Here is a 21,493-nt window from a genome sequence, read left to right on the forward strand (position 1 = left end):
ATAATAATAATAATAATAATAATAATAAACCTTTATTTATACCCCGCTAACATCTCCCGAAGGACTCAGTGCGGCTTACAAGAGGCCGAGGCCCAACACATCAATAAAACAACAGCATAGCAAATACAACAATAAATAAACTCATAAAACAAGCAATAAACATTAAAACAATAGCAATAAACATTAGACAATAACGCCATGACACATTTAAAACTAAGCCCGGGCCAAATGTAATGATTAAAATTTTAAATGACAGGTGAGATAGATAGGTTTTTGGAGATAGATGCGGTGTGCAGACAATCTTAATCTCTAGTAAAGTGCAATTGGGACATGATGCTAGAAGTTTCCTATTCTGGGAAGGCACACTGGAACAACCACGTCTTCAAGCTCTTCTTAAAGACTACCAATGTTGGGGCTTGTCTGATATCCTTGGGGAGAGAGTTCCAGAGTCGGGAGGGCACCACGGAGAAGGCCCTGTCCCTCGTCCCCACCAAACGTGCTTGCGACGCAGGTGGGATCGTGTGCAGGGCCTCTCCAGATGATCGGAGAAATTGTGTGGGTTCATATACAGAGATGCAGTCACGCAGGTAGGCGGGTCCCAAACCGTATATGTGATGTGTCTACACTTGATGCATTCAGATAACATTTGTTGTAGCAGGCTGCTAGTTTCTTGCTACTCTTTAGTAAATAATACATTAGAGAAGGTTTCTTAAAATACAAAGGCACAACAGTGTAAGATTCCAGGAGCTGTTTCAGTGAAGTTCTTCCGGAGCCAAGCGTATGCTGTGCAAGGAATTTGTTTAATAGTTATCTTGCTCTGAATCTTGCACTCTTTGTGTACAGAGTTAATCTATATAAATAAAAATGTAATGTTCGTTTGTGGGATTAACAGAACTCAAAAACCACTGGACGAATTGACACTAAATTTGGACACAAGACCCCTAACAACCCAATGTATGTCCTTCACTCAAAAAATTGATTTTGTCATTTGGGAGTTGTACTTGCTGAGTTTATAGTTCACCTACAATCAAAGAGCATTCTGAACTCCATCAATGATGGAATTAAACCAAACATGGCACACCAACAGAAAACGCTAGAAGGGTTTGTTGGTCATTGACCTTGAGTTTGGGAGTTGTAGTTCACCTACATCCAGAGAGCACTGTGGACTCAAACAATGATGGATCTGGACCAAATTTGGCATGAATGTTCAATATGCCCAAATATGAACACAGATGGAGTTTGGGGGAAATAGACCTTGACATTTGGGAGTTGTAGTTGCTGGGATTTATAGTTCACCTACAATCTGAATGCTGAACCCCACCAAAGACAAAATTGGGGCAAACTTCCCACACAGAACCCCCATACTTAAGTCCATCCAGTCCAACTCCCTTCACCAGGGAAAGAAAACATAATCAAAGCCCTCCTGACAAAGAGTCATCCAGCTATAGATATTGTTGTTCATTCGTTCAGTCGTCTCCGACTCTTCGTGACCTCATGGACTAGCCCATGCCAGAGCTCTCTGTTGGCCGTCACCACCCCCAGCTCCTTCAAGGTAGTCCAGTCCCTTCAAGGATGCCATCCATCCATCTTGCACTATAGATGCTATATATATCTTGCTATAGATATAGATAGATATATATGATTTACATACACAGAGATATAGTATCATAGATTTGAAAGGGATCCCTAAAGAAGGACAATTATATGTTGCATGTTCCAGAGTAGGCAACCCAAACACTCTCCATATCAACACTGACAAAGAAACGGCAAGAATACTGTTTACCCTCAAACATCAAGAAATTACATATATTAGAAACCAACACTTTCTTGTTACTTTATTTTCCAGATCACCAGACTGGGCCACAGCAATGTGTGGCAAGGGACCGCTAGTATTTAATATTTATCCCTAATGCATTCCTCCCCACAATCCTAGCTATCCTATTTGCTTCTTCTCCTGGCCTCAGGTTAAAGTGTTAAATGTTGTTCTGCTACATAACACGTTACATTGCTGCCATTAGTATGTCAAGTTCTGAGTTGAAAGCCCTATGGAGCTTTTGGTACCTGCATGAAAAAAAATCTGATCTGATGTTTCTCACTTCTTTTTCAAAGGAATGCTGCGGCGCTGGGATGACAGCCAGAAATATCTATCCGATAACCCCCATCTTGTGTGTGAGGAGACAGCCAATTACTTAGTCATCTGGTGCATCGATCTGGAAGTGGAAGAGGTGAGTGAGGCTGATGCAACTTCTCTGAAAGCTGCAGTGGAAAATGCAAAAGACTACTGGATCTATCTAGATAGATTAATCTGATTGATGAAAGGATGTGGTGGAAATATGAGGCACTGCTGGGCAGATTCTTGAAGGCTTTCTTCATTTTGATATTATTTCAACTTAACTTTCAAGGCTCCGGGTTATGACTTGGAACATTTAGATGTGTTGAAGTGAAGTGGATCCTAGCAATTATCAGCATACTATATTGTTTTGCACCTTAGGCAATTTTAATAGTTGACTATCTCATTAACAACCAATGTGGCTTTTCTACACTGAAAAAGTTGCTTGGTTTTGTTTTAATAGGTTGCCCCAGGCCAGTGGCATCATTTCAGCAGGCATTTCATGTCTGTGTTGTTGCAGTCATTCTTGCTGAGGTGGTCATGGCTGTCTCGCAGCCAGCTATACAGCCACAAAAGGACACTGATCTAAAAGGCGGCCTCTTGAATTTGTTGAAAGATTGTGATGGTTGATATCATCCTGTGCAGAGAGGGGCAGAATGGACAGGAGGACAGGTTGTTTTGTGCTTAAAAGTTAAGTTTCCTGAGCTTTGAAACTAAATCCAGACAAGACAGAGGTACTCTGGTCAATCAAAAGGCCGAACAGGGCATAGGATTACAGCCTGTGCTCGACGGGGTTACATTCCCCCTGAAGGCGCAGGTTCGCAGCTTGGGAGTGATCGTGGACTTATCGCTGAGCCTGGAACCCCAGGTCTTGGCAGTGGTCAGGGGAGCTTTTGCACAATTAAAACTTGTGTGTCAGCTGCGCCCCTACCTTGGGAAGTCTGACTTGGCCATGGTGGTCCACGCTCTGGTTACATCCCGTATAGACTACTGCAACTCTCTCTATGTGGGGTTGCCTCTGAAGACTGCCCGGAGGCTCCAACGAGTGGCAGCCAGATTACTAACAGGAGTGGGATACAGGGAGCATACAACTCCTCTGCTGCGCCAGCTCCACTGGCTGCCAATTAGCTTCCGAGCACAATTCAAAGTGCTGGTGTTAACCTATAAATCCCTAAACGACTCCGGCCCAGTTTACCTTTCCGAACGGATTCTCCCCTATGAACCATCAAGATTGTTAAGATCGTCTGGAGGGGCCCTGCTCTCGGTCCCACCACCCTCGCAAGCGCGCCTGGTGGGGGCGAGGGACAGGGCCTTCTCGGTGGTGGCCCCTCGGCTCTGGGACTCCCTCCCACTGGAGATTAGAACTGCCCCTTCTCTCCTGACTTTTAGAAAACAGGTGAAAACCTGGCTCTGGAAACTGGCATTTGACGAGTGAGTCAATAACTCGTGGCTATATGAATGGATGGTGATGAACAACAATTTTATTGTGACGACTTGGCCATTGTAATTATATGATTGTATTTTTGGTATTTTAATGTGTTAGTGTATTACAGAATGTGATGTTTTAAAACGATTGCTTGTGATATTATTGTTGGAAACTGGCCTGAGTTCCCTCCACGGAGGTGAGAAGACCAGTATACAAAAGTTTTAAATTAATAAATAAATAGTTTGGGGGGGAAGTCTCACACAAAAAAAGAAGGAAAGGAAAGAAGAAATGAAAGAAAGAAGAAGTATATGAGGGAAAGGGAGGAAGAAAAGAAAGAGACACAAACAAAATGCAAACCCAGGTAATGCCAGATACAGTGATCACTATAGGTTAAAGGTGAGAAAGTAGGTTACTGGTCCGCCAAAGTGAGAATAAATTTGCTTCTGTGGTAGGTTTTTAATGCATGCGTTACTGAGGTGTATGTATGCATCTAAAATTCCAACTGTTCTTCTGTCAATTTATTTAGAAACATGCCCTGATGGAGCAGGTAGCTCACCAGACTATAGAGATGCAGTTCATTCTGGAGCTGGCCAAGAGCCTGAAGGTTGATCCTAGAGCTTGCTTCAGGCAATTCTTCACTAAAATCAAGGTAAGCCTCCTACTCAAGGAAACTCCCAGCAATATGTCCCTAAATGCACTTTATCAATGATCTAGGATTGTCTGCACGCCCTTTCCTCTCCGAAATTCTATCCTAGTTATATATTTCACTTGGTCATGCTCAGCATTATTTTTTTAAAATTTAATTATTACATTTGGCCCAGCCATAGGTTTTTGAGCGATGTTGTGTTATTGTTAATGCTTACTGCTTGTTTTTGTTTATAAGTTTTATTTTATTGTTTTGTATTGCTCTTATTGTTGTTTTGCTGATGTATTGTGGGCTCGGCCTCATGTAAGCTGCACCAAGTCCCTTGGGGAGATGGTAGCGGGGTACAATAAAGTATTATTATTATTATTATTATTATTATTATTATACTCAGGTAATTGGAGGGCTGGGGTAAGGCCGGAGAGACTTCCTTCAAAGTAGTAGCTATCACTATTATAGTATGATTCCCTAACATGATGCTTTACAACTAAAAGAACAACAAAACAGTTCCCTGCCCTCAGGCTTAGAAACTAAGATATGACACAAAAGGAAAAGGGGATGGCAATGTGGGAGGGGATTAAGTCCAGCCTCTGTAGAGACAGCAAACTAAAGCTTAATTTCACTTGCTTCATTGTTGAACCTGTCTTGCAGCTAGTGGCGTGTGTGGATCGAAGTTCACAGTCCTCAGTGCTTATTATTCTTTAGATTTACTGAGTAAGCCAGAACATACTGCACAAATATGTCGAAATTTTTCAGTTTGATTTTAATAGCTAAATAGGTTCTACCCTGTTACTATTTTTTTTGGTCGTGTCAGGAGCGTAGCTTCTGTTGTGAGAGAATTGGCCGTCTGCAAGGACGTTGCCCAGGGGACGCCCGGATGATTTAATGTTTTATCATCCTTGTGGGAGGCTTCTCTCATGTCCCCGCATGAGGAACTGGAGCTGACAGAGGGCGCTCATCCGCCTCTCCCCGGATTCGAACCTGCGACCTGTCAGCCTTAAGTCCTGCCGGCACAGGGTTTAACCCACTGCACCACCGGTGGCTCCTACCCTGTTACTGCATCCATTTGGGAGTAATTTTAAAAATCGTGTATATCTTAAAATATACACATACACACACGTATGCATTTATTAAATATATCCCACCAAGAGAAAGTACATTTTGCACATGGTTTCTCAGATGCAAGAAATGCAGATCTCCATATACCCATGGGGTGTTTTTAAATTGAAAATGTAAGCAGAGTTTACAAAAAGGTTAATTACAGAACACGATTGTGTTAAACTGTGTGATTAAGTTTGGAGAGTAAAAATTAGGTGTGTGTATATATAGTTTTAATAGATCCATGCAGACCTCAATGCTGCCACCAAAATGTTTTGTTACCACTGTGTCTTAATGAATAACATTTCATGCCACAGAGGCCATAGAGGAATGTGATAGCAGCTTGATGTAGAAAAAATGGCCACTTTCTGGTTTGGGGGCTGGCACAATGCAGCCTTTTAGATGTTTGGACTGCAGCTTCCAGTAGCCCTGGCCAATATGGTCATGGTGAGGTATCCTGGGAAATGCTGTCAAGCAACATCTGAAAGACCACATGACTCCCCCCCCCTTGCTGTGTAAGTTCACCAAGGCTTTATCTTGAGTAAAAATTTCCGGGCCTAATTCAAGGTGCAGGTTATCACCTACAAAGCCCTAAATGGTTTGGGACCCACCTGCCTTCGTGACTGTATCTCTCTCCATAAACAAACCCGGGCCCTTCGATCCTCGGGGGAGGCCCTTCCTTTCGCCCCTGCCAATCTCACAGGCTCGTCTTGTGGGCACAAGGGAGAGAACCTTCTCCTCCGTGGCTCCCCGACTCTGGAACTCATTGCCTGGAGAGATCAGGAAAGCCCCTACACTAGAAACGTTTAAAATGAACCTTAAAACCTGGCTCTTCCGCTGCGCCTTTGGTGAGTAGGTGCACAACACGACACTATTGCTCCCCCAACGCTTCTATCACTGGAATACATCCCCCCCCCCCCCCAAAGGGGAAGTTTAGTTTCACAACCCTGTGTATCTTTATGAGCTCCTGGCAAATAACTTGCTCCTATTTTTATCTCATTATAGTTTTTAACATTTTATCCTGTACATGTGGCCCGCCCACTGTTTACTATGTCTATGTTCTTTGTTTATTGTAATGCTATTTTGTTATTGATTTTTTAAATGTAATTTTGATGATGTTGCTTGTTGTTTATGTTTTGGTTTTATCTTGATGTAATATGTTGTTCGGGCTTGGCCCCATGTAGGCCGCTCCGAGTCCCCATCAGGGAGATGGTGGCGGGGTATAAATAAAGTTTATTATTATTAAAATTTTCAATCTGTGTGAAAAATATAAGATACTTTGTGCTCACTGTGAACAGAATATGAAAAGAATGGTTTGTAGAGAGTTGCTGTATCTCATACTGGAAGCAAAGTGAGGTATAATTAATTCAATAGAGAGAGTGTGTGTGTGACTCACTTTAATCCTATATCGAAGGACGGGAAATCATCTCAATAGCTTTGTGTTCACACTTTCTTTTCCCCCTCTTCCTCTCTTTCCAAATTCCACCCAGACTGCTGACCAACAGTACATGGAAGGCTTTAATGATGAGCTAGAATCATTCAAGGAGAGAGTGCGAGGCCGGGCTAAGGCGCGTATTGAAAAAGCCATGAAAGAATATGAGGAAGAAGAGCGCCAGAAACGCCTGGGGCCGGGTGGCCTTGATCCAGTGGAAGTTTACGAAACACTCCCAGTTGTGAGTATTGCTAGCAAGTGTCAAACAGTTGATGATCTCAAGCTTCAGACTCGGAGGTGGCATCTCTGTAGCCCTCCAGATATTGAAGTGCAGCTATCAGCTAGTGTAGACACCTGTGAGGATTGCTGGAAGTTGCAGTTCCATCAATATTTAGTCGGTTTCCATCCTTGCTGCATAAAATCAACCCTTTTGTGTTCTAAGTATAACTAGTCCTTGGTATTCACTGAGGTTTGATTCCAGGACTCGCTATGGATTCTAGAATCCATGGATGCACAAGTCCCATTCTATATAATGGTATAGTGTGCCATTATATGGTGTGCCCTATATAAAATGGCAAAATCAAAGTTTGCTCCCCCCTTTCTTTTCCCTTAGCCATGAATGGTTAAATCCATGCATGAAGAACCAGTGGATATGGAGGGCTGACAGTATAATGTATGTGAAAGCAACAATGGCAAGCCAACTCATGTTTTTTGGCTGTTCAGTGCTGTCTTGTAACAAGTACTCAGTCCTGGGACTATTGAAGATGACAAAAACATTTGTGTTCTTACCTGTCTTACTAGCGTAGTTACCAAAATTACAAATCTAACAGCCCCCAAGAAGCTTTTATTACACACATACACACACACACACATTTCTGCCAGCCTAGCAGTTTGAAAACATGCAAATGTGAGTAGATCAATACGTACCGCTTCTGCGAGAAGGTAACGGCACTCCATGCAGTCATCCTGGCCACATGACTTTGGAGGCGTCTACGGACAACGCCGGCTCTTCGGCGTAGAAATTGAGATGAGCACCCCCCCCCCCCAGAGTCTGACACGACTAGACTTAATGTCAAGGGGAAACCTTTACCACAAACACATACACACACATATATTCATACATATAAATAGTCACACACATATGCATATAGTGGAACCTCTCCCCCTCGATGGACTGTCACCTTGTCGTGGTGAGGGGGCTTGCGTGTTCCGATGAACCTGTAGGCACAACAACTGGAGTCGTGCACTCCCAGGAGTGGCTGCGGGGGAGGTCCCAGACCAAGCACAGTCCGAAGACCCAAAGACCTCAACGGCGGAGCAGGCGGAGGATAACATGGCACATGTTACAACGGCTGCGAAGGCGGAAGAAGGCTGCAACAGACTGAGAAGCCACGGTCATTGTGTTAAACTACATCACCAGTGGAACCTCACTCTGTGAAGTCTGTGTGTTGATCAGTTGTGCACTGACCTCCACACATTAAAAAAATCCACGCACAGGCGTCTTCCACAGAAAATAAAAACCAACCAACCAAAGTCCCATGGCGATCAGCGAGTGGCGACGGGGGCAGGACTGTGAAATCTGGAAGCCCCTAGTCACAGACTGGCACATGGGCGGTGGGTACGGACTCAGTCGTTCTACCTCAAGGTCCGAGGCAGTTGAGTAGTTCGGCAGCTGTATCCGCGACTGAGCAGCCCTATTGAGGACCCACTCTGCTCACCTCACATGGGGAGGGGGCTAGAAAAGGTGCCCCAAACATAGTCTGCCTCACTCATCCCTGACTGGACTGCCGCGTCCAGTGGGGTCACCACCCTGCGGCCAAAAAAGAAAAATGAACTTCGGTACGTGGAACGTACGGACTCTGATGGACAACAGTGGCAGTGAACGCCCCGAACGCAGAACTGCCATCATTGCAAGGGAGCTGGGACGCTTCAACATCGACATAGCAGCCCTTCAGGAGACCCGGAGAGCAGGAGAGGGACAGCTGAAAGAAGAAAAAGGAGGCTACACCTTCTTCTGGAAGGGACTGCCCAAAGAAGACCAAAGAATGCACGGAGTTGGCTTCGCTATAAGAAATGATCTGATGAAACATCTGTCCGAAGCACCCACTGGTATCAACGAACGTCTCTCCACCCTCCGAGTTGATCTTGCCAAAAACCAACGGGCAACCATCATAAGTGCCTATGCACCAACACTAGACGCTGATGAAGACATCAAGGAGAAATTCTACTGTCAGCTGGACACCGTCCTATCGGGGATACCTAAGGAGGACAAAATCATTCTCCTGGGGGACTTCAATGCAAGAGTCGGGCGAGACTTCGACCTGTGGCCAGGCACCATAGGAAAAGACGGGGTTGGAAACAGCAACTCAAATGGCATCCTGCTTCTCACCAAATGTGCGGAGCACAACCTTGTCATCACCAACACGCTCTTCCGCCAGAAAAACAAGTTCAAGACATCATGGAAGCACCCCCGGTCAAAGCATTGGCACCTCTTAGACTATGTAATCACACGCGCCAGAGACCGCCGTGACGTGCTCCTCACAAGAGCCATGATAGGTGCTGACGACTGCTGGACTGACCACAGGCTAATTCGATCCTCGATGGCTATCAAGATCGCCCCCAAGCGCAGACTCCAAGGAAGGAAGACAAGGCGCAAAATGAACACCCAAGCCCTTCAGGAGCCCTCCAGGCGAGCCCATCTCCAAACAGCACTCAAGGACCATCTACCCACAGAACACCCCGAAAATGTTGAGGAACATTGGAACAAACTGAAGACCTCCATCATCCAAGCTTGCGAAGAAACTATTGGATACCAAGCCAAGAAACATCAAGACTGGTTTGATGAAAATGACATCGAGATCCAACAGCTAATTGACAAGAAAAGGAAAGCCTTCCAAGCATGGCAGAGAGACATCAACTGTGCTGCTAAGAAAAAGATCTATGCTAGTGCAAAAGCTGAGGTCCAAAGAAGGACAAGAGAACTCAAGAACATCTGGTGGACAAAGAAGGCTGAAGAAATCCAACACCTGGCAGATACCCATAATGCTCAGGGATTCTTCAAAGCCACAAAGGTCATCTATGGACCAAGAAACCATGGCATACAGCCTCTACGCTCATCAGATGGAACCAAACTCCTGAAGGACCAAAACTCAATTGCACTACGTTGGAAAGAACACTACCAAAGCCTCCTGAACCGCAGCTCCAATGTGGCCAACGAGGTCCTCTCACAAATCCCACAACAACAAACCAGGGATGAGCTTGCAGCACTGCCTAGTTTGGAAGAAGTCAGCAATGCCATCAGCCAACAGAAGAATAACAAAGCCAGTGGACCAGATGGGATCCCTGCTGAAATCTTTAAAGAGGGAGGACCTGAGCTAACACACCAACTCCACCAGCTCATAGAAAAAGTGTGGGTGACCGAGAAAATCCCAGCAGATTTCAAGGACGCCACCATCATCACCCTCTTCAAAAAAGGGGAAAGAACAGACTGCGGAAACTATCGAGGTATCTCCCTTCTAACCTCCGCTGGGAAAATCCTCGCAAGAATCCTTGCAAACCGCCTTCTGCCCCTCTCAGAAGACACCCTCCCAGAATCCCAGAACGGCTTCCGCCCCTCCAGAGGAACCGTGGACATGATCTTCACTGCACGACAACTCCAAGAAAAATGCAGGGAACAAAACCAACCCCTGTACATGGCATTCATCGACCTTGCAAAGGCATTTGACACAGTGAATCGCAGCGCTCTCTGGACCATCCTCCACAAAATCGGGTGCCCTAACAAATTTGTGAACATCCTGCGGCTCCTCCATGATGACATGATGGCAACAGTCTTGGACAGCAGTGGCTCCCAAAGTGACCCATTTAAAGTGGAATCCGGTGTCAAACAGGGATGTGTTATTGCCCCAACTTTATTCTCCATCTTCATCGCTATGATACTTCACCTTGTTGATGGGAAGCTTCCCACCGGAGTGGAAATAATCTATCGGACAGATGGCAAGCTATTCAACCTCAGCAGACTGAAAGCCAAAACCAAGGTTACAACAACATCTGTTATAGAACTCCAGTATGCTGATGACAATGTCGTCTGTGCGCATTCAGAAGAAGATCTACAAGCCACTCTAAACACCTTCGCAGAAGCATACGAGAAGCTCGGCCTGTCACTGAACATTGAGAAAACCAAGGTGCTGTTCCAGCAGTCGCCAGCCAATCCCTCTCCAATGCCAGTAATACAGCTTAATGGTGTCACATTAGAAAATGTGGACCATTTCCGCTACCTTGGCAGCCACCTCTCCACCAAAGTCAACATCGACGCCGAAATACAACACCGCCTGAGCTCTGCAAGTGCAGCATTTTCCAGAATGAAGCAGAGAGTGTTTGAGGACCGGGACATCCGTAGGGAGACCAAGGTGCTTGTCTATAAAGCCATTGTCCTCCCAACCCTGCTATATGCCTGTGAGACGTGGACAGTCTACAGACGTCATATGCAACTCCTGGAACGATTCCATCAGCGCTGCCTCCGGAAAATCCTGCAAATCTCCTGGGAAGACAAGCGGACAAACGTCAGTGTGCTGGAAGAAGCAAAGACCACCAGCATTGAAGCGATGGTCCTCCAACATCAACTCCGCTGGGCCGGCCACATTGTCCGGATGCCTGACCACCGTCTCCCAAAGCAGTTGCTCTACTCCGAACTTAAGAACGGAAAACGGAACGTTGGTGGACAGGAAAAGAGATTTAAAGATGGGCTGAAAGCCAACCTTAAAAACTCTGGCATAGACACCGAGAACTGGGAAGCCCTGGCCCTTGAGCGCTCCAGCTGGAGGACAGCTGTGACCAGCAGTGCTGCAGAATTCGAGGAGGCACGAGTGGAGGGTGAAAGAGAGAAACGTGCCAGGAGGAAGGCGCATCAAGCCAACCCCGACCGGGAACGCCTTCCACCTGGAAACCAATGCCCTCACTGCGGAAGAAGATGCAGAGCAAGAATAGGGCTCCACAGCCACCTACGGACCCACAAGGAAATCCATAATGGAAGACCATCTTACTCGTCCAACGAGGGATCGCCTAGTAAGTAATAGTGGAACCTCTACTTAAGACCACCCCAACTTAAGAGTGTTTTGAGTTAAGGGCTGTCGCTCAACCTGGGTTTTGCTTTCATGTAAGGGCAGTATTTTGATTTAAAAGGGAGCGCTAGTGCAGAAGTACAGGGCTTTAGGACTTCAAAGGAGCCGCCTCCATGCCTTGAGCTTTGTACTTTTGACCGCTTTAGGATATTGCTGTCTGCTTTGCTCTTTTCTTCTTTGGGAGATTGTTACCTGCTTTGAGGAACTTAGGGTTAGTTGATTTTGTGTGGTTTTTATTCCTGCTATGTTTAGCTTCATGAAGAGAGGTGGGGGGGGGGAAGAGGGGGGAGGCTGGATTGAGTACAGTATGACAAAAAGGATGCTTCTATCTCTTCACTTTGTTCTTTCTTACCACAACTTTGAGCATCTACCATTGTGTAACACCTTTGTGCTTCTACCATTTTAAAGTTGATATTTCTTTTGTATTGTTCCATGTGAATGTGCATTTATACATTATTTGTTATTTGTCAAGGTACATTTTCTTACTTACAAACACGTAACAAAAATGGGTGGGGGCCCTCGGAGGCGGAATGGATTAATAGCATTTCAGTACATTTCAGTGGAAAAATTGGCTTTGAGATAATAGCATTTTGAGCTTGATCACGGAATGAATTAAACTCTAAAGATATCGCTGGAATATGGAATAAAAGTTTCTTGGGAAAGGTATATTTGCGATCTTGCTACCTATATATATCTATATAAATAAAAATGTAATGTTCGTTTGTGGGATTAACAGAACTCAAAAACCACTGAACGAATTGACACCAAATTTGGACACAATACACGTATCAGGCCAACGAGTGTCCATCACTCATAAAAAACATTAAAAAACACAGCAGAAGAGACTTCAAAAAACACCCCCATTACAATGCATGCGCAAAACCACATATATACACAAACACACATACACAAATATATACACACACATATATGCATACACACACACACAAAACACATATACACAGAAAGGGGGAAGGAAGGAAGAAAGGAAGAAGAGAAGACGGGATAGAAAGAGGGAAAGAAGGAGAGAAGGAAATGAAAAAGTGAAAGAGGGAAGGAAGGGGACCTGGCATTGGAGTCCCAACGGCTGCTTGTGCTGGAGGACTTCAATGTCCACGCCGAGGCTGCCCTAACGGGAGCGGCTCAGGACTTCATGTCTACCATGGCGACCATGGGGCTGTCCCAACAAGTATCTGGCCCCACCCACAGTGCTGGACATACATTGGACTTGGTTTTCTGTCAGGGATGGGAGGAAGGCGGCGGTGTTGAGGAGTTATCCATCTCTCTGTTGCCATGGACCAACCACCACCTGGTCAGCTTTAGACTTACTGCACCCCCTAACCTCCGCAGAGGTGGAGGACCTATTAAATTGGTCCGCCCCAGGAGGCTTATGGATCCGGAGGGATTCCTGATGGCTCTTGGGGAATTTCCCGCCACCTCGGTTGGTGATCCTGTTGATGCCCTGGTCGCTCTCTGGAATGGGGAGATGACTAGGGCAATAGACACGATCGCTCCAGAACGTCCCCTCTCAAGTAGCCGAACTAAACCAGCCCCTTGGTTTACTGAGGAGCTGGCGGCGTTGAAGCGAAAGAAGAGGGAACTAGAGGGCGTGTGGCGTTCGGATCCGAGCGAGCCAAATCGAACACGGTTTGTGTCCTTTTTAAGGTCATACGCCGCGGCAATAAGAGCCGCAAAGAAAACTTTCTTTGCGGCCACTATTGCGTCTGTAAAGAACCGTCCGGCCGAACTGTTCCGAGTTGTCAGAGGCCTGTTAAAACCCACCACTCAGGATGGGTGCCCTGATGATTCGGCAGCTCGCTGTGAAGACTTTGCTCAGTTCTTTGCAGACAAAGTCGCTTTGATCCGCTCTGGACTGGACACCATATTAACGGCAGTCTCTGAGGATGTAACACGAGCATCTGTTTGTCCAATTTTGATGGATTCATTTCAATTAGTTCAAACCGAGGATGCGGACAAGGTGCTTGGAGGAATGAGACCTACCACATGCATCCTAGACCCCTGCCCATCCTGGCTTCTAAAGGAGGCCAGAGGGGGATTGGCCGAGTGGGTTAAGGTGGTGGTTAATGCCTCCCTCCGGGAAGGGATATTTCCAGCCAGCTTAAAGCAAGCTGTGATAAAACCGCTGTTGAAGAAACCATCACTGGACCCCACTCAATTGGTTAACTATCGGCCTGTTTCCAATCTCCCCTTTTTGGGCAAAGTCATGGAACGTGTGGTGGCCTCACAACTCCAGGCATTCTTGGTAGACACGGATTATCTGGATCCGGCACAGTCTGGCTTTAGGCCGGGGCATGGTACCGAGACAGCCTTGGTCGCCTTAGTGGATGATCTCCGTCGGGAGCTCGACAGGGGGAGTGTGTCCCTGTTGGTGCTACTCGACCTCTCAGCGGCCTTCGATACCGTCGACCACGGTATCCTTCTGGGACGCCTCGCGGGAATGGGTCTCGGAGGTACTGCTCTGCAGTGGCTCCGGTCATTCCTCGAGGGCCGGTCTCAGAAGGTGTTACTGGGGGACTCCTGTTCTACCCCACAACCTTTGTTTTGTGGGGTCCCTCAGGGTTCAATACTGTCCCCCATGTTGTTTAACATCTACATGAAACCGCTGGGCGAGATCATCCGGAGTTTCGGGGTGCGGTGTCATCTGTACGCAGATGATGTCCAACTCTGTCACTCCTTCCCACCTGCTACTAAGGAGGCTGTCGAGGTCCTGAACCGGTGCTTGGCTGCTGTGACGGTCTGGATGGGGGCGAACAAATTGAAATTGAATCCAGACAAGACAGAGGTACTCCTGGTCAGTCGCAGGGCCGAACAGGGTATAGGGTTACAGCCTGTGTTAGACGGGGTCGCACTCCCCCTGAAGACACAGGTTCGCAGTTTGGGTGTGATCCTGGACTCATCGCTGAGCCTGGATCCCCAGGTTTCGGCGGTGACCAGGGGAGCATTCGCACAGTTAAGACTCGTGCGCCAACTGCGACCGTACCTTGGGAAGTCTGACTTGGCCACGGTAGTCCACGCTCTGGTTACATCCCGCCTTGACTACTGCAACGCTCTCTACGTGGGGTTGCCTTTGAAGACGGCCCGGAAGCTCCAACTAGTCCAACGGGCGGCAGCCATGGTATTAACAGGAGTAGGGCGCAGGGAGCATACAACTCCTCTGCTGTACCAGCTCCACTGGCTACCGATTAGCTACTGGGCCCAATTCAAAGTGCTGGCTTTGGCCTTTAAAGCCCTAAACGGTTCTGGCCCTACATATCTATCCGAACGTATCTCGGCCTATCAGCCCACCAGGACCCTAAGATCTTCGGGAGAGGCCCTTCTCTCCATCCCGCCTGCTTCACAGGTGCGGCTCGTGGGAACGAGAGACAGGGCCTTTTCTGTGGTGGCCCCGCGGCTTTGGAATGCCCTCCCTATAGAGATAAGATCAGCCACCTCGCTGATGGCATTTCGGAAAAAACTGAAAACATGGATGTTTGAGCAAGCATTCGGCTAATCCGATGCGATGAAGTTTTTGATCAAGGACTGGCAATCATAGACAACGAAATTGGATTATGATTTTAATTAAGAGATGCATTGGTCTGTATTGGTGGCCCAATACTGTGTATTGTATATGTATGTGTTTTATATTTTTAATCGGAATTATTGTTGTTTTTAAATGTTGTAAACCGCAATGAGTCGCCGTTTTAGGCTGAGATATTAGCGGTATACAAGTGTACTAAATAAATAAGAAGGAAAGAAAGAGGGAGGGAGGGAAGGAAGGAAAACCTATCCATTTCACCTGTCATGTCCAGCATTTTTAAAATTTTATTCATTACATTTGGCCCAGCCTCAGTTTTAAATGCGTCGTGGTCTTACTGTCTAATGTTTATTGTTATTGTTTAAATGTTTATTGCTTTGCTTTATGAGTTTATTTATTGTTGTATTTGTTATGCTGTTGTTTTATTGATGTGTTGGGTCTTGGCCTCTTGTAAGCTGCACCGAGTCCTTCGGGAAATGTTAGCGGGGTATAAATAAAGTTCATAATAATAATTAATAAAAGGAAGAAAGGGATGAAGGAAGAAAAGAGAGAAGGAAGGATGGAACCAAAGAGCAAAGGAAGGGAGGAAAGAAACAGGTAGAGAAGGAAGAAAGAAAAAGGGAAAGAAGAAGGAAAAGAAAAAGAGGGAAGGAAAGAGGGAGGGAAGGAAGGAGAGAAAGAAAGGAAAGAAAGAAGGAGGAAAGGTTTGGCCACAGTCACTCATAAAAACACTGAAAAACACAGCGGAAGAGACTTAAAAAGCCAAAAAACAAAATACATTACAACGCATGCACATAACCACATAAATACACATATACACAAATATATAAATACAAACATATATACACATACAAAACACATATACACAGAGTGGGCCAACGCGTGGCAGGGGACGGCTAGTGTGTGTGTGTGTGTGTATTTCTAGTCAAAGTAGATATTCCATTTGTGGTCAAGTTTGCAATATGCCTGGTTCCTGTTTTTGCACTCTGGTGAAGCAACAGGTCCCACGGATGGCTGAATACAAATTTGACTTGGTTTGTTTCAGCATACTAGTGTCTGCAATAACTGGCAGTTCCTGGAGAGATTTTTTTCTCGGCTTGGATTTGCACTGTAATGTCATTTTTGGAAAGCATATGCTCTTGCTGTGAGCTTTGAAAACCTCTGCTTGCACTTTCAGTACAAGATGCTATTACAGGGTATTCCCTCCCTTTACTTCCTTCCTTTGCTCCCTCTCTCAGTGTGAAATGTGACTCACAGCTAAAGCAGCAGGTTTGAAGCAAGAAAATGCTATTGGGCAGATGCCCTCACAGGGCCCTGATTTACATTCTCCATGTAGTGCGCCCTAACAGTATTTCGTACCATGACATAGAGCAATGAAATAGGCTTTGTTTATCTAAGCAGATTATCCCCTCTACTAACCACACTGCAATTTTCTCTTCCCAGGAACTCCAGAAATGCTTTGATGTGAAAGATGTGCAGATGCTTCAGGATGCTATTAAGAACATGGATCCTGCTGTGAGTATCTTCAGAGCTGTGTGATGAACTGTCCTCCCTGTTCCAATTGTGTCCAAACTGCTGCATGATATATCACTCCTTCTTATTGAGTTATGTGCATGCTCTCTCCCCCCATTCTCCCATGATACATTACTTTAAACAAAGGTACTGAAATCAGAAATGGGCCTTGCTGTGAGCATGAGGACAAAGACGGGTCCCTTTCCCAGGAATTCTTTCTATATACACACGTGCAAAATTACACTTGTCCCTGTGAATTATCATTTTCGTAATGTAATTTACTGCTGTAAAGCTCAAATACTCTTCTAGGTTTCTGCTTATGCAGGATTGGTATTTTGTCATTTCTGTTATAGGAACTTGGATTTTTTCCAAATTTACTGCTGTAAAGCTCAAATACTCTTCTAGGTTTCTGCTTATGCAGGATTGGTATTTTGTCATTTCTGTTATAGGAACTTGGATTTTTTCCTAGTTCACATAGTTTTTGAGCTATCAGCAAGTTTAATTAGGAATAAAACAAGGAGCCACTTTGGGTTTTCTGATCAGTTTATTCCTGACAGTCTCTGCACAGAAACACTGTGATAGTGTGCAATCTATATAAATAAAATTGTAATGTTCGTTTGTGGGTTTAACATAACTCAAAAACCACCTGGTGAATTGACACCAAATTTGGACACAATACATCTATCAGGCCAACAAGTGTCCATCACTCATAAAAACATTGAAAAACACAGCAGAAGAGACTTAAAAAGCCAAAAAACAAAAACCATTACAATGCATGCACAAAACCACATATATACACAAACACACATACAAATATATATACACACAAAACACATATAAACAGAAAGGGGGAAGAAAGGAAGGAGAGAAGAAGGGATAGAAAGAGGGAAAGAAAGAGGGAAGGAGAGAAGGAAATAAAAAAGTGAAAGAAGGAAGGAAAGAAGGAACAAAAGAAAAAAAGAGGGAAGAAAGGAAGGAAAGAGAAGGAAGGATGGAACCAAAGAGCAAAGGAAGGGAGGAGAGAAACAGGTAGAGAAGGAAGAAAAAGGGAAAGTAGAAGGAAAAGAGGGGAGGAAGGAAAGAGGGAGGGAAGGAAGGAAGGAGAGACGGAAAGGAAAGAAAGAGGGAGAGAAGGTTTGGCCACAGTCACTCATAAAAACACTGAAAAACACAGTGAAAGAGACTTAAAAAGCAAAAAAAAAACATTACAATGCATGTGCATAACCACATAAATACACATATACACAAATATATAAATACACACATATACACATATATAAACACACAAAACACATATACACAGACTGGGCCACAGCAACGGGTGGCAGGGGACGGCTAGTCTATATAAAAAAAATTGTAATGTTCGTTTGTGGGATTAACATAACTCAAAAACCACTGGACGAGTTGCCGCCAAATTTGGCCACAAGACACCAACTATCCCAATGGCAGCCCTGCTGCAACTCAAGGAGTGACCATCACTAAAAAAAATTGATTTTGTCACTTGGGAGTTATAGTTGCTGGGATTTATAGTTCACCTACAATCAAAGAGCATTCTGAACTCCACCAATGATGGAATTGAACCAAACGTGGCACACAGGATTCTCATGGTCAACAGAAAACACTAGAAGGGTTTGGTGGGGATTGACCTTGAGTTTGGGAGTTGTAGTTTATCTACATCCAGAGAGCATTATGGACTCAAACAATGATGGTTCTGGATCAAACTTGGCATGAATACTCAATATGCACAAAGGTGAAAACGATGGAGTTTGGGGAAAATAGACCTTGACATTTGGGAATTGTAGTTGCTGGGAATTTATAGTTCACCTACACTCAGAGAGCATTCTGAACCCCACAAATGACAGAATTGGGGAAAACTTCCCACACAACCCCCATGACCAACAAAAAATGCTTAAGGCCATCCAGTCCAACTCCCTTCACCAGGGCAAGAAAACATAATCAAAGCCCTCCTGATAAAGAGCCATCCAGCCATAGATATAGATAGATAGATATGATTCACACACACACACAGATATAATATTGTAGATTTGAAAGGGACCCCTAAAGAAGGACAATATATGTTGTATGTTCCAGAGTAGGCAAACTAGACAATCTCTACATCAACACTGACATAGAAACAACGAGAAATACTTTCAACCCACAAGCATTACATATATTAGAAACCAACACTTTCTCATTACCTTATTTTCCAGCTCAAGAGACTGGGCCAAGCAACAGGTGGCAGGGGATAGCTAGTCACCAATATATCTGAATATTATGAGCTAGGGAAATGCTTACAGTCATTTGGGAATCGCAAACTTTAGCTCTATCACTTGTCTACTTCCATAATTCTTGTCTTTCTTTATGGACCCTATTAATGTCTTGAAAACAAGAAAGCCTTTTACAGAGCAACTGTATACATTCCAACAGTGGAATGAATCTCATTCATTCCAGTTAGGGCTTGCTTCCAACTAAGTGGATATCAATTGCAACTGAGTATGTTCCAAGTATTCTTCAAAGCTTTTAGATTCATTACAATAATTGAATTTGTGTAATTGAGAAGTCCAAAGTGGGACCATGAAAATCCTTAGAATTTTTCGGTCATCTAAAGCAGTATTGATTTGAGTGCCAGTCCCTTAGTCATAGGCTGCTGGTGTCTGGTGAGTTTGTGGGATTGAAAGAGATAGTTGTCCAAACGTATCTCTCCCTATGAACCACTGAGGACTTTAAGATCATCTGGGGAGGCCCCGCTCTCGGTCCCACCTTTGTCACAAGCACGTTTGGCGGGAACGAGAGACAGGACCTTCTCATTGGTGGCCCTCGGCTATGGAACGCCCTCCCTAGGGAGATCAGATCTGCTCCCTCCCTCTTTTTTTAAAAAAAATATTTTTAATTATTTTATCATGGTTTAATACATTTGTTATACATTGTTTGTTTTACAGCAGATACATATTATTCGATACAACCTGCCATACTTTTGGCATCTAGTGTTATTTTTCTGCTTATACATATTTTCTGTCCCTCACCGCTGTGTTCCCCTCCCCACTCTCAAGCCACAGCTTTTACATCTCATCTGTCCAAAATTTCAATTCTTCTTGTGGAGGTAACTTTCCTTCTTTATTTTTTAATCCTTTTTCAATAAATTTTCTCCATACATCATCAAAATCACTTTGTTTCCATATCCCTCTTTTAACTTTTAATATACATTTCAGCCTATCATTTATTGCCAATTTCCATACTTCCTTGTACCACTCCTCTATTTGTATATTTATTTCCTTTTTCCAGTTCCTTGCTATAAGCAGTCTTTCTATTGTTAATAAATTTGTTATTGCATCTTTATCCTGCAGTATCTGAGGATCCTACCCGGCAGTATCTGAGGATGTAACACGAGCATCTGCTTGTCCGGTTTTGATGGATTCATTTCAATTGGTTCAATCCGAGGATGTGGACAAGGTGCTTGGAGGAATGAGAGCTACAACATGCATCCTAGAACAAATTGAAATTGAATCCAGACAAGACAGAGGTACTCCTGGTTAGTCGCAAGGCCGAACAAGGTATAGGGTTACAGCCTGTGTTAGACGGGGTCGCACTCCCCCTGAAGACGCAGGTTCGCAGTTTGGGTGTGACCCTGGACTCATCGCTGAGCCTGGAACCCCAGGTTTCGGCGGTGACCAGGGGAGCATTCGCACAGTTAAAACTTGTGCGCCAACTGCAACCGTACCTTGGGAAGTCTGACTTAGCCACGGTAGTCCACGCTCTGGTCACATCCCGCCTCGACTACTGCAACGCTCTCTACGTGGGGTTGCCTTTGAAGACAGCCCGGAAGCTCCAATTAGTCCAACGGGCGGCAGCCATGATACTAACAGGAGCGGGGCGCAGGGAGCACACAACTCCTCTGCTGCACCAGCTCCACTGGCTGCCGATATGCTACCGGGCTCAATTCAAAATGCTGGCGCTGGCCTTTAAAGCCCTAAACGGTTCTGGCCCAACTTATCTATCCGAACGTATCTCAGCCTATCAGCCCACCAGGACCCTAAGATCTTCTGGAGAGTCCCTGCTCTCTATCCCGCCGGCTTCACAAGTGCAGCTGGCTGGAACGAGAGACAGGGCCTTCTCTGTGGTGGCCCCTCGGCTTTGGAACACCCTCCCTATAGAGGTACGATCAGCCTCCACGCTGATGGTGTTTCGGAAGAGATTGAAGACATGGATGTTTAAACAAGCATTCGGTTAATCCGTTGCAACGGATTTTGATGACTAAAGGACTGGTAATCATGGACGACGAATTTTGGAGTGTGATTTTAGTTATGAGATGCTTGGGATTATTATTGGTGGTCCAATAATTTGTAGTGTATATGTGTTTCATGTTTTAAATTGAATACTGTTTTTTAATTGTTGTAAACCGCAATGAGTCGCCGACTTAGGCTGAGATATTAGCGGTATACAAGCGTATAAATAATAATAATAATAATAATAATAATAATAATAATCCTCTTGTTTCAATTGTTTATTGTTATATAATGATAATAAAGCTATACTAGTTCTTTCTATTTTAATATTCATTATATCTTCTATTTCTCTAAATTCTTTCCCCCAAAAATTATTTACATATTTACATTGCCACCA

General features: G+C 44.8%; 1 protein-coding gene across 1 annotated transcript in view; it reads left to right on the forward strand.

Annotated features, from left to right (window-relative positions):
• CDC37 (cell division cycle 37, HSP90 cochaperone) overlaps nt 1-21,493 on the forward strand; it is a 35,318-nt gene that overhangs the window by 11,622 nt on the left and 2,203 nt on the right. Inside the window, exons 4-7 of the mRNA XM_060763613.2 lie at nt 2,110-2,225; nt 4,063-4,185; nt 6,768-6,950; nt 16,805-16,876. Coding sequence (XP_060619596.1) covers nt 2,110-2,225; nt 4,063-4,185; nt 6,768-6,950; nt 16,805-16,876 — 494 coding nt within the window. The remainder of the gene's footprint in view (nt 1-2,109; nt 2,226-4,062; nt 4,186-6,767; nt 6,951-16,804; nt 16,877-21,493) is intronic.

The sequence above is a fragment of the Anolis sagrei genome, chromosome 2 (assembly GCF_037176765.1).
Source record: "Anolis sagrei isolate rAnoSag1 chromosome 2, rAnoSag1.mat, whole genome shotgun sequence".
NCBI classification, from domain to species: domain Eukaryota; kingdom Metazoa; phylum Chordata; class Lepidosauria; order Squamata; family Dactyloidae; genus Anolis; species Anolis sagrei.